This window comes from Procambarus clarkii, chromosome 50, assembly GCF_040958095.1.
Source record: "Procambarus clarkii isolate CNS0578487 chromosome 50, FALCON_Pclarkii_2.0, whole genome shotgun sequence".
Taxonomy (NCBI): Eukaryota; Metazoa; Arthropoda; class Malacostraca; order Decapoda; family Cambaridae; genus Procambarus; species Procambarus clarkii.
The window spans coordinates 22,808,733-22,823,052 of NC_091199.1; the positions used below are offsets into that span (position 1 = coordinate 22,808,733).

General features: G+C 47.5%; 2 protein-coding genes across 2 annotated transcripts; both read right to left on the reverse strand.

The window, feature by feature from the left end:
- Positions 1-8,278: 8,278 nt before the first annotated feature.
- LOC138351695 (S-antigen protein-like) lies at positions 8,279-9,942 on the reverse strand. The gene is made up of 2 exons (XM_069303715.1): positions 9,850-9,942; positions 8,279-8,923 (listed from the first exon to the last, which is right to left on the reverse strand). The coding sequence occupies exons 1-2, from the start codon at positions 9,940-9,942 to the stop codon at positions 8,279-8,281; spliced, it is 738 nt and encodes a 245-aa protein (XP_069159816.1).
- Positions 9,943-10,115: 173 nt separating this feature from the next.
- Positions 10,116-12,222, reverse strand: LOC138351696 (S-antigen protein-like). Its single transcript, XM_069303716.1, has 3 exons — positions 12,130-12,222; positions 11,002-11,635; positions 10,116-10,123 (listed from the first exon to the last, which is right to left on the reverse strand). Exons 1-3 carry the CDS (start codon positions 12,220-12,222, stop codon positions 10,116-10,118), a joined length of 735 nt encoding a protein of 244 aa, XP_069159817.1.
- Between the last annotated feature and the right edge of the window lie 2,098 nt (positions 12,223-14,320).

Genomic DNA, 14,320 nt, shown 5'->3' on the forward strand with positions numbered 1-14,320 from the left:
TGAGGACCTGGCCCCCTTAACACTTAAACTGTGCAACGTGCCTGCAGGCCCATGTCTGGTTTGCGCAACTCGCCTCCGAGTATTCTTATTTTTCACGTTCCATTCAAAACTGGCGCGCGGTAACGCGGGTATGGTATGGGTGGGTGGGGGCCCCAGTGATCGTCCACCATCTTAAAAAAAATCCCAGCATGCCCCACGGCTATGGGTAGCCTCAGTTTCACAGCAGCAACCATGTCTGACGCATCCTCTACGAGCTCCCGCTCCAGGGTGACCCACGGTCATGGAAAACGACTCTCTGAGGAGGAAATACGCAATATTTTGTATGATGACGGTGCTATGGATGATGACCTAGACTATGATCCAGAGAAAGACCTTACTCAGAGATCTGATACGAGTGAGAGAGAGACGGAATTGGAAGATGTGGCGAGCGTGTACGGTACACGCGCCTCGCCCGGCCTGCCTCGCCGTCCTGGGTCAATACCTTTATCATCACCACCATCATGTATGTCCCCAAACGCTAGTAGTTTATTCAGTGACAGTACATGTGACGAATCTTTCTCGGGCTTCAGTGACATTGGCTCTGATATGAATAGTGTGGACGACCCGAGTATGATGTGGGAACCGACCTGTGAGATTTATATTTATTTAATTTATATGAATTTATATAGAATTTATATTTACGTTAATTTATATATTTCGATAGCAATTGGTATGATGTTAAGTGAGCTGTATTTCTGCAATATTTCTCACAAATCGATCCTTACTCATTATGGGGGGTTTATATTAAATTTATATATATGCAGCCAATCAAACTACAGTATTAAACTACATATATTAGTAAATAAATTGGAGGTGCCTTATCTTATTGTACAGCAGGCTTAGTCCACCAGATATAACTAGGATGTAGACACCAAATTATCCTCGTGTGAGGCAGCTTCCATCACCCTGGTAACTGATGTACCAAGATTAATTTGCTTCCTCTTCTTGTTCCTGTCAAAGGGGACTAGCTGTCAAGCCGGAAACCTAATATATGACAGCTATATCAGAGAAAACACTGTATATTAAAGAATAAGGACCAAGGCTTAATTACCTCTATTAAGAGGCTAGTTCGCATCCTAACCAGTTTGCCCTTATCTACCTAACATTAACTGGCCAGAAATTATTAGATAAACGGGTTTTGGTAGGACACTTCCCTTGTTTATGTTGACAGCGTGTTGATGATGGTAGAACACTTTGATCTCCATAACACTTTTTCCAAGAGAAATTATAGGAGCTGAATTTGCTCCCCTGCGCCTCTGGTCATAACAAACAACAGCTGACCTCTCCACAGCATGACGCCTTAGCTCTCCTTGTCCAATGTCAATAAGTGATAGAAGGGTCACATTTACTTTATTTTGATACTGATAATTAAGTTAATTCAAATGAGATGTTTTTATGATGGTAAAAGTCCAAAGACTAATGTATTTAAGAATAATTCCCAACAGAATAGCTGGTGAATTTATAGTACTATGTGGCAATGATATCCTGTTTTCTATTGACGGAAAATTCCACTACAATCTACATTTTCTAAGGGTTAACTTGTGTACACAACACAGCAGCAATATCATCTACAAATTACATGTAATATTATTAAATGGTGTCGAGTTTTCCGACATACGAGGAGCAGTGGTGTTACCAGGCGGGGTTTTGCTGCCTCAGCAACACACCGTGGCAGGCGGCAGCGTGTCTCACAGCATGTGGACAACAACGACAGTGGCCCCTCAACATCATTTATTCGTGGTAGGTCTACAGTACGTAAATCTGCCTCAGCGCCTAGCATACCCTCACTCAGCTCCAGCAGCAGCAGTAGACAACGTAGCCGTGTTCTTGGTGCTCGTGGTGGTGTTGGCTGTGGTGTTGGCACCAACACCAAACCCTCTGGTGTACTTGTGTGGGAGGATTGCGCCACATTTGTCCCTCAAATACCAACGTTAGATGATAGTGATGTTGGTGTTACACCATTATTCCCATATACCGGTGATGATATGGCAGACATGGAATATTTCCAGGCATATTTTGACAATGTATTCATGACGCATCTTGTGACTGAGACAAACAGGTTCGCTCACAGCCTCATAGACGACGGCATTTTACCTGCCTCACGCCTCACACGATGGAAGGACACGACAATCGACGAAATGTACGTGTTTCTGGCACTCAGCATGATGATGAAGCACTCTGAGAAAGCTGTCATCCAGGATTTTATTCCATTGCCCGTGTTCAACCAGTACATGTTGCGTGATAGGTTTCTTTTGATTCTCAGGTGCCTGCATTTCGAAAATAATGCAAATGAGGACAGACACAACAGACTGTGGAAAGTACAATAGATGTTCAGTGACATGAGAGGGAAGTTCAGGAATTATTTTGTACATGCACAGAATGTGGTTATTGACGAGTCGCTTGTACTGTTCAAGGGGCTACTGGCATTCAAGCAGTACATCCCATCAAAGCGGCACCGATTTGGACTGAAGTTTTTTGTGCTGTGAGACTGGTATCGTCTTGGACATGATATTACATTCTGGTACAGACGTCGACATACGAGCTCAAGATGAACACGGGATCTCTGGCAGTGTCATAAAAACCCTGATGGAACCGTTGCTGAACAAGGGGCATATACTGTTCACCGACAACTATTACACCAGCCCCTTGTTGACCAGATACCTCCTTGCCCACAACACCAGCGTATGTGGCACTGTAAAGGCTCACAGGAAGGAAATGCCAGTGTTCGGTATAGCTATAGCCGTGGGTGAGTGCCAGCTGTGCAAGTGTGACAATATGCTGTCAGTGCAGTGGAAGGACAGACGCGAGGTGAATATGTTGACTACGATTCACACCGGTGCCATGTAGGACAGTGGGAAAGTCCACTTTCAGACACGCAACACCGTGTATAAGCCGGACTGTGTCATAGACTATAACGTGAACATGCGCCTCGTCGATAAGTGTGACATGATGCTTGGTGGAGTGGAGTGCGTGCGCAAGTTTGTGAAGTGGACGAAAAAGTTCTTCCACCTCATGGATGTTGAAGTGCTCAACTGCTTCAATATGTACCTAGTAAAATCTGGCAGGAGACCGTCTATACGTACAATCAGTGCTGGTGTTGTGTCACAGCTGCTAGTAAAGTATGGCAAGGAGGGCACAGTTGTACCGCATGAGGTGCAAGCAACAATATCACACGCAGCTCCAGACAGATTGAGGGGTAATGAGAACTTCGGAGTACATATGCTCGAGTATATGCCAGGCACAGCATCACGGGAGAAGGGTAAACGTGCCTGTATAGTATGCAGGAACACTACCCGTAGAGAACAGAAACCAAGATACATCAGCACCTGGTGCGTGGAGTGCAAGGTGCCAGTCTGCGCCGTTGGCTGTTTCGCAGCATATCACACACTCGCGGAGTACTGAGTGTGTTTATGGTGTGTGTATATAGTGTTTGATACTGTACAGTGTGTATATAAAGTGTAAATATAAAAATATTAGGCATGATACATTGGAAATTGTACAGGATAAGTGAACTTGTTTGTGATGCACGTACACAGTGTCTACGGACAGTACGGATATTCTACTGCCATAATATAGTGTACGTGTTCATTATATATTGGACTGGCACGTAAAAACAACTAAATTGTATTTGGAACTGTGCGCAAAAAATTAACGAAAATAAATTCGCAGCAACTCGCGCGCCCCGCCCCGAGCGCCCTACTGGCCCCGGGAGCGTACGTCACGGGCGCACGGGGAATGATGACCTCACGCCCCAACTTACGGACCACATAGCAGCCAAAGTAAGTACAATTTCGATTTTTTTTTACATACCCATACTGAGTAAGGGTTTTTGAGACTTTAAAAAAAAATAAAAAAATTCCAGAGAATTTATTTCCTGCACACTACGGAGGTGTCATATTTGGAGGCAACGCAGTTAAGGGGTTAAGTTACTGCACATCAGCAGTCATTGCAAGACCGTCTGGTCTGTTGTGTAGTCAATGTCCCTGCAGCCCCGTTGGTTACCAGACCCTCTAGTTTGTGGTGTGGTCAAAGTGCCTGCAGCCCCGTCTCTTACCAGACCTCTGCTTTGTTAAGTGGTCATCGTCCCCAGAGCCATGTCTCTAACCAGACCCTCTGGTCTGTTGTGTATTCAACGTCCATGCAGCCCCGTCTCTAGCCAGACCCTCGGGTTTGTTGTGTGGTCAATTGTCCCACCAGCCCTGTTTCTAACCAGACCCACTGGTTTGTGGTTTGGTCAACGTAGCTGTAGCCCCCGTCTCTAACCAGACCCTCTGAGTTGTGGTGTTGTGTGATCAACATCTCTGCAGCCCTGCGTCTAACAAGACCTCCTCTGGTTTGTGTTGTGGTCAACGTCCCAGTAGCCCCTTGTCTAACCAGACCCTCTGGTTTGTGGTGTGATCAACGACCCTGCCGCCTAGTCGCTAAACAGACCCTCTTGTTTGTGGTTTGGTCATCGTCCGAACAGCCCAGTCTTTAACCAGACCCTCTGGTCTGTTGTGTATTCAATTTCCATGCAGCCCCGTCTCTAGCCAGACCCTATGGTTTATGGTGTGGTCATTGTCCCAGCAGCCCTGTCTCTAAGCAGACCCTCTGGTTTGTTGTGAGGTCAACGTCCTACCAGCTCCATCTCTAACCAGACCCTCTGGTTTGTTGTGAGGTCAACGTCCTACCAGCTCCATCTCTAACCTGACCCTCTGGTTTGTTGTGAGGTCAACGTCCTACCAGCTCCATCTCTAACCTGACCCTCTGGTTTGTTTTGAGGTCAACGTCCTACCAGCTCCATCTCTAACCAGACCCTTTGGTTTGTTGTGTGGTCAACGTCCCTTGCAGCCTTGTCTCTAACCAGTGTTATGACCCCATGTAGCCTGGGTGGAACGAGTCTACCCAAGTGAGAGTTATCCTGTCTTATGGACCTGATTGAGAGGTTAGAGGAAATATGTATATATTAGACAATTGAATAGACGTCAGTGAGTAATCTCAGGATAATAGCAGAAGAAGGGAGTTGGTAATAAGTTACATCTAATGAGATGTCGATACTTTGACGACGTGCTATGATGCTAGCAGGAGGCTGTGACCTCACTTGAGTCACGACTATCGTCAGAGGTGGTTGTATGTCGCTGATTCTCCCAGAATAAGGAAAAATATAGTTCCCTGTGTTTGTACTGGAGTGAAGACGACATGTCTGCAAGTGTTAGGAAGCTGTTGAGGACTTAGTACACCATTTTTCTGTGATTTTGATAAATTAGAGACGACCTGGAAATGAGTGTTGGTCGCGCCATGGTGAAACTCTAATTGTTGTGCCTTCAAGAGGAAGGAAGTGAGCAGGCGTTTCTGTTGTGGAGCCTGCCAGGCGACGTTGTGAAATCAAGATGTGGACTGGAAGAAGCCTTGTGAGGCAGTCCTGAATCATTTTTGTGGGCGGCCTATTTGAGCGCCATGTTTGAGCTCCAGTGACTGAGTGTCCTCACGTCAGAGATTTTGGCGATAAGCCTACTTAATCAGTTGTAATTTAGCCACTAGTGTTTGTTTGTGTGGCCAGCGATCGTCGTGAACATATGTACTTGTAGAATAGAGATTTTATTGAGACAGTGAGCTAAAATAAGTAGTTAAATTTGGGAGGACATGCTGCAGGAAGGAGCGAGACATCCTCCCTCGCCGAAGGTCAAGTGCTGATTGAAGGGAGGAAGCCTCCAGCTTTGCGACCGGGGAACTGGCCTGCAGGGTGTCAAGACATGTTCCCAGAGTAGACTCGCCCAGGATTGAGGGAGGACCATCGCGGCGACGCATTAGTGTTTAAAGAGATGTAGGATTTTATTTTCTGTGAATAAATTTAAAAAAGTTTGGTTAGGAAAACATTTTTATTGGCATGGTAATGGAATTGCAGGTTTGTTTGGGAAGGAGTTTGTGGAGAAACTTTGAAGTTAGAGAAAAAGTTAGTGGAGGAACTTCGAGGCTGGAGAAGAAGTGTATGCTAAACTCTGTGGTAGAGCAGAACTCTATGTTGAGGAGTTGGTTTCAAGCAGTGTAGAGGAGTTATGCGTGTCTCTGTGGAATCAGTGGTGATGCGTCACTGTAATCGGATTAGAACTTCGTTGTGCAGGAGATTGGGAGAACTGTAGAAGTGCCTTTCCTGATATTATGAAGGACATAAAGATATACATTGGTGTTGAACCTTTAGGAGCAGAACAAAGATTCATGATGGACACACGTAAATATATAAGGGAAGTGCTTGAATGCTTATAGGCAAGTAAGATGCAGTGTAAGGTGAGAGATTGATTTCTTCTTTTGTTGGGGGATATTTATGTAGATGTTTCTGGTGTTTCAGCCCCAAACTTAGTTTCATATACTTATAAGGCTGATAATACAGTATTGCTGTGACAGGATTTGAGCCCCATTAAGTGAGGGAGTAGTAAGTGGTAAGGCAAGAGTTGAGCAGCCACTTGATAACGACATTTGGTGAAAGCAGGATATGACATTGGAATGCCACCGGATTGAAGCAGTTTGGAGAGTTGTATGATAATGTTCTATTTTATATGTTATGTATTATGTATGTTTTCTTTGTATATTAAATTTATATGTTAGCTGGCTTTTGCTCTTGCCCTGGTGAGGTTTCCCAGAAAGCAGAGGAGAGAGGGAGAGGGTCACGGTTGCGTATAGGGTGGCAGAAGATACTAATTCAGGAAAGGGGGATCTAGGAGATCATTCCAAACAAGGAGAGAGTTGGGGGTCACAACGACTCGAGTAGTGTGTGTACACAAGACAATGAGGCCTGTTTTGGAGCCACACCCCTAAATATGTGATGGTGAACCCATCTCCAAGATCAAGAGGCATACAGGGTGATCTCCTAGGTAAATTAGAAACACTCCAGTGTCCATTGCTGGTCGACCAACGGTAGCGGGAGTGTGGCTGACGGGGTCGGTTGTTTGTTCCGTCAGAGAGTGGTTGGGGACGTTGTCCACCTGTACGAAAGTAACAGTCTGGTGCAACAACCAGGGCGCACTTATGGAGGTTTAAGTCCCAAAATCCCCAACCCCCTCAGGGCAGAACACCAGACCCTCTGGTTTTTGTTGTGGTCAACATGCCAGTAGCCCCGTCTCTAACAAGACCCTCTGGTTTGTGTTGTGGTCAACGTCCCTGCAGCCCCGTCGCTAACCAGACCCCTGTGATTTGTGGTGCAGTCAACGTCCCTTCAGCCCAGTCGTTAACCAGACCCTGTGGTTTGTGGTGGTATCAACGTCCCCGCAGCCCCGTCTCTAACCCTCTGGTTTGTGGTGTGGTCAACCGTTCAGTTCGAGGCGGCGGCTCGCAGCCTGACAAGTCAGTCACAGCCTGACATATCAGTCGCAGCCTTGTTGATCAGGTATCCTTTGAAGGTGTTTATCAAGTTTTCTTTTGAACACTGCGAGACGTCGGCCAGTTATTCCACATTTGTGAAGAGAAAATGTTGAACAGTCTTGGGCCTTTGATGCTCGAGTTCTCTGCCAGCGTGTCTCTTGCACCTTTGCTTTTCAGTGAAGCTATTCTGCACATCCTGCCAAGTCTTCTTGTTTCATGTGGTGTTATTTCTGTGTACAGATTTGCAACCAGTCACTTCTAATATTTTTCATGTGTAAATTATTATGTGTTCCGCCTGTCTGCGTTATAAGGAATACAGATTTAACATTTTTAAGCAGCCCTAATAATTTAGATGTATTATTTAGTGGATTCTAGCTGTAAAGTATCTTTGCACACTCTCCAGGTCAGCAATATCTCCGGCTATGAATGGGGCTGGGAGTGTGCAATAGTATATCACTCTACAGAGCACTAGCGTCTTAAAAAGTATCATCATCATTGGTCTGGCATCTAATATTTGAAAGGTACATGTTATCCAACCAATCATTTTTCTTGCGGTTGTGGCAGCTATTGTGTTGTGCTCTTGAAAGATTAGGTTTTCCCACATGATTACTGAAAATTACGGAGTAACTTCAACTTAGCCACATTAAACATCATGTTATTTTCTGTGCCCCGTTGAAAGACTTGAAGAACATCAGACTGGAGGTCTGCTGTGTCCTCTATAGTGTCTACTTGCATGAAAATCTCAGTGTCGTCAGTAAAGAATGATACATTACCATAGTTTGCGTATATTTGTCTTATATGAGGAGGAGGAAAACTACCTGAGCAAGCACTATATCTTGGGGAACTGAGCTTTTTATGGTGAATAATTCGGATTTTACTGTTGACCATTACACTCCGAGTACTGTTAACCATTACACTCCGGGTACTGTTGACCATTATGCTCCGGTAACTGTAGACCATTACACTCCGGGTACTGTTGACCATTACGCTCCGGGTACTGTTGTCCATTACGCTCAGGGTACTGTTGACCATTACACTCCGGTAACTGTAGACCATTACACTCTGGGTACTGTTGTCCATTACGCTCAGGGTTCTGTTGTCCATTACGCTCAGGGTACTGTTGACCATTACACTCCGGTAACTGTAGACCATTACACTCCGGGTACTGTTGTCCATTACACTCAGGGTTCTGTTGTCCATTACGCTCAGGGTACTGTTGACCATTACACTCCGGTAACTGTAGACCATTACACTCCGGTAACTGTAGACCATTACACTCCGGTAACTGTAGACCATTACACTCAGGGTTCTGTTGACCATTACACTCAGGGTTCTGTTGACCATTACGCTCCGGGTACTGTTGTCCATTACGCTCAGGGTTCTGTTGTCCATTACACTCAGGGTTCTGTTGACCATTACACTCAGGGTTCTGTTGACCATTACGCTCCGGGTACTGTTGACCATTACACTCAGGGTTCTGTTGACCATTACGCCCAGGGGACTGTTGACCATTACACTCAGGGTTCTGTTGACCATTACGCCCAGGGGACTGTTGACCATTACACTCAGGGTTCTGTTGACCATTACGCCCAGGGGACTGTTGACCATTATGCCCAGGGGACTGTTGACCATTACGCCCAGGGGACTGTTGACCATTACGCCCAGGGGACTGTTGACCATTACGCCCAGGGTTCTGTTGACCATTACGCTCAGGGTTCTGTTGACCATTACACTCAGGGTTCTGTTGACCATTACACTCAGGGGACTGTTGACCATTATGCCCAGGGTTCTGTTGACCATTACGCCCAGGGGACTGTTGACCATTACGCCCAGGGGACTGTTGACCATTACGCCCAGGGGACTGTTGACCATTACACTCCGGTAACTGTAGACCATTACACTCAGGGTTCTGTTGACCATTACACTCAGGGTTCTGTTGACCATTACGCCCAGGGTTCTGTTGACCATTACGCTCAGGGTTCTGTTGACCATTACACTCAGGGTTCTGTTGACCATTACACTCAGGGGACTGTTGACCATTACGCCCAGGGTTCTGTTGACCATTACGCCCAGGGGACTGTTGACCATTACGCCCAGGGTTCTGTTGACCATTACACTCAGGGGACTGTTGACCATTACGCTCAGGGAACTGTTGACCATTACGCCCAGGGGACTGTTGACCATTACACTCAGGGGACTGTTGACCATTACACTCAGGGGACTGTTGACCATTACACTCAGGGGACTGTTGACCATTACGCCCAGGGGACTGTTGACCATTATGCCCAGGGGACTGTTGACCATTACGCCCAGGGTTCTGTTGACCATTACGCCCAGGATTCTGTTGACCATTACGCCCAGGGTTCTGTTGACCATTACGCCCAGGGTTCTGTTGACCATTACGCCCAGGGGACTGTTGACCATTACGCCCAGGGGACTGTTGACCATTACACTCAGGGGACTGTTGACCATTACGCTCAGGGAACTGTTGACCATTACGCCCAGGGGACTGTTGACCATTACACTCAGGGGACTGTTGACCATTACGCCCAGGGGACTGTTGACCATTACGCCCAGGGGAGTGTTGACCATTACACTCAGGGTTCTGTTGACCATTACGCTCAGGGTTCTGTTGACCATTACGCCCAGGGGAGTGTTGACCATTACACTCAGGGTTCTGTTGACCATTACGCTCAGGGTTCTGTTGACCATTATGCCCAGGGGACTGTTGACCATTACGCTCAGGGTTCTGTTGACCATTACGCTCAGGGTTCTGTTGACCATTATGCCCAGGGGACTGTTGACCATTACGCTCAGGGTTCTGTTGACCATTACGCTCAGGGTTCTGTTGACCATTATGCCCAGGGGAGTGTTGACCATTACACTCAGGGTTCTGTTGACCATTACACTCAGGGTTCTGTTGACCATTACGCTCAGGGTTCTGTTGACCATTACACTCAGGGGACTGTTGACCATTATGCCCAGGGGACTGTTGACCATTATGCCCAGGGGACTGTTGACCATTACACTCAGGGGACTGTTGACCATTACGCTCAGGGGACTGTTGACCATTACGCCCAGGGGACTGTTGACCATTATGCCCAGGGGACTGTTGACCATTACACTCAGGGGACTGTTGACCATTACGCCCAGGGTTCTGTTGACCATTACACTCAGGGGACTGTTGACCATTATGCCCAGGGGACTGTTGACCATTATGCCCAGGGGACTGTTGACCATTACACTCAGGGGACTGTTGACCATTACACTCAGGGGACTGTTGACCATTATGCCCAGGGGACTGTTGACCATTACGCCCAGGGGACTGTTGACCATTATGCCCAGGGGACTGTTGACCATTATGCTCAGGGGACTGTTGACCATTATGCCCAGGGGACTGTTGACCATTATGCTCAGGGGACTGTTGACCATTATGCCCAGGGGACTGTTGACCATTATGCTCAGGGGACTGTTGACCATTATGCCCAGGGGACTGTTGACCATTATGCTCAGGGGACTGTTGACCATTACGCCCAGGGGTCTGTTGACCATTACACTCAGGGTTCTGTTGACCATTACACTCAGGGGACTGTTGACCATTACGCCCAGGGTTCTGTTGACCATTACGCCCAGGGGACTGTTGACCATTACGCCCAGGGGACTGTTGACCATTACGCCCAGGGGACTGTTGACCATTACACTCCGGTAACTGTAGACCATTACACTCAGGGTTCTGTTGACCATTACACTCAGGGTTCTGTTGACCATTACGCCCAGGGTTCTGTTGACCATTACGCTCAGGGTTCTGTTGACCATTACACTCAGGGTTCTGTTGACCATTACACTCAGGGTTCTGTTGACCATTACGCCCAGGGTTCTGTTGACCATTACGCCCAGGGGACTGTTGACCATTACGCCCAGGGTTCTGTTGACCATTACACTCAGGGGACTGTTGACCATTACGCTCAGGGAACTGTTGACCATTACGCCCAGGGGACTGTTGACCATTACACTCAGGGGACTGTTGACCATTACACTCAGGGGACTGTTGACCATTACACTCAGGGGACTGTTGACCATTACGCCCAGGGGACTGTTGACCATTATGCCCAGGGGGCAGTTGACCATTACGCCCAGGGTTCTGTTGACCATTACGCCCAGGGTTCTGTTGACCATTACGCCCAGGGTTCTGTTGACCATTACGCCCAGGGGACTGTTGACCATTACGCCCAGGGGACTGTTGACCATTACGCCCAGGGGACTGTTGACCATTACACTCAGGGGACTGTTGACCATTACGCCCAAGGGACTGTTGACCATTACGCTCAGGGGACTGTTGACCATTACACTCAGGGGACTGTTGACCATTACGCCCAGGGGACTGTTGACCATTACACTCAGGGGACTGTTGACCATTACGCTCAGGGTTCTGTTGACCATTACGCCCAAGGGACTGTTGACCATTACACTCAGGGGACTGTTGACCATTACGCTCAGGGTTCTGTTGACCATTATGCCCAGGGGACTGTTGACCATTACGCTCAGGGTTCTGTTGACCATTACGCTCAGGGTTCTGTTGACCATTATGCCCAGGGGACTGTTGACCATTACGCTCAGGGTTCTGTTGACCATTATGCTCAGGGTTCTGTTGACCATTATGCCCAGGGGAGTGTTGACCATTACACTCAGGGTTCTGTTGACCATTACACTCAGGGTTCTGTTGACCATTACGCTCAGGGTTCTGTTGACCATTACACTCAGGGGACTGTTGACCATTATGCCCAGGGGACTGTTGACCATTATGCCCAGGGGACTGTTGACCATTACACTCAGGGGACTGTTGACCATGACGCTCAGGGGACTGTTGACCATTACGCCCAGGGGACTGTTGACCATTATGCCCAGGGGACTATTGACCATTACACTCAGGGGACTGTTGACCATTACGCCCAGGGTTCTGTTGACCATTACACTCAGGGGACTGTTGACCATTATGCCCAGGGGACTGTTGACCATTATGCCCAGGGGACTGTTGACCATTACACTCAGGGGACTGTTGACCATTATGCTCAGGGGACTGTTGACCATTATGCCCAGGGGACTGTTGACCATTACGCCCAGGGGACTGTTGACCATTATGCCCAGGGGACTGTTGACCATTATGCTCAGGGGACTGTTGACCATTATGCCCAGGGGACTGTTGACCATTATGCTCAGGGGACTGTTGACCATTATGCCCAGGGGACTGTTGACCATTATGCTCAGGGGACTGTTGACCATTATGCCCAGGGGACTGTTGACCATTATGCTCAGGGGACTGTTGACCATTACGCCCAGGGGACTGTTGACCATTACGCCCAGGGGACTGTTGACCATTACGCCCAGGGGACTGTTGACCATTATGCTCAGGGGACTGTTGACCATTATGCCCAGGGGACTGTTGACCATTACGCCCAGGGGACTGTTGACCATTATGCCCAGGGGACTGTTGACCATTATGCTCAGGGGACTGTTGACCATTATGCCCAGGGGACTGTTGACCATTATGCTCAGGGGACTGTTGACCATTACGCCCAGGGGACTGTTGACCATTACGCCCAGGGGACTGTTGACCATTATGCTCAGGGGACTGTTGACCATTACGCCCAGGGGACTGTTGACCATTACGCCCAGGGGACTGTTGACCATTACACTCAGGGGACTGTTGACCATTACGCCCAGGGGACTGTTGACCATTACGCCCAGGGGACTGTTGACCATTATGCCCAGGGGACTGTTCACAATTACGCTCCGGGGACTGTTGACCATTATGCCCAGGGGACTGTTGACCATTACGCTCCGGGGACTGTTGACCATTACACTCAGGGGACTGTTCACGTGGAAGTTAAAGTTTCATTTACCTACTTGGCCATTAATTCCTTTTGTGCGCATTTTGTGAAATCTATAAATATAAAGAGCTTTTTGCTTGTCTTCCATGGCCTTAACGGCCATGTCATAGTGGTCACAGAGTCATGAAGTCTCTGTGATCCATGTGTCCAGTGTTATGAAGACTGTGATCCATGTGTCCAGTGTTATGAAGACTGTGATCCATGTGTCCAGTGTTATGAAGACTGTGATTCATGTGTCCAGTGTTATGAAGACTGTGATCCATGTGTCCAGTGTTATGAACACTGTGATCCATGTGTCCAGTGTCATGAAGACTGTGATCCATGTGTCCAGTGTTATGAAGACTGTGATCCATGTGTCCAGTGTTATGAAGACTGTGATTCATGTGTCCAGTGTTATGAAGACTGTGATCCATGTGTCCAGTGTCATGAAGACTGTGATCCATGTGTCCAGTGTTATGAAGACTGTGATCCATGTGTCCAGTGTTATGAAGACTGTGATTCATGTGTCCAGTGTTATGAAGACTGTGATCCATGTGTCCAGTGTTATGAAGACTGTGATCCATGTGTCCAGTGTTATGAAGACTGTGATTCATGTGTCCAGTGTTATGAAGACTGTGATCCATGTGTCCAGTGTTATGAAGACTGTGATTCATGTGTCCAAGGTCATGAAGACTGTGATTTATGTGTCCAAGGTCATGAAGTCTCTGTAATTCATGTGTCCAGTGTCATGAAGACTGTGATCCATGTGTCCAGTGTCATGAAGACTGTGATCCATGTGTTCAGTGTTATGAAGACTGTGATTCATGTGTCCAGTGTTATGAAGACTGTGATTCATGTGTCCAGTGTTATGAAGACTGTGATTCATGTGTTCAGGGTCATGAAGACTCTGTGATCCATGTGTCCAGTGTCATGAAGACTGTGATCCATGTGTCCAGTGTCATGAAGACTTTGTGATCCATGTGTCCGGTGTCATAAAGACATTGTGATCCTTGTGTCTAGGGTCATGAAGACACTGTGATCCATGTGTCCAGGGTCATGAAGACTCTGTGATCCCTGTG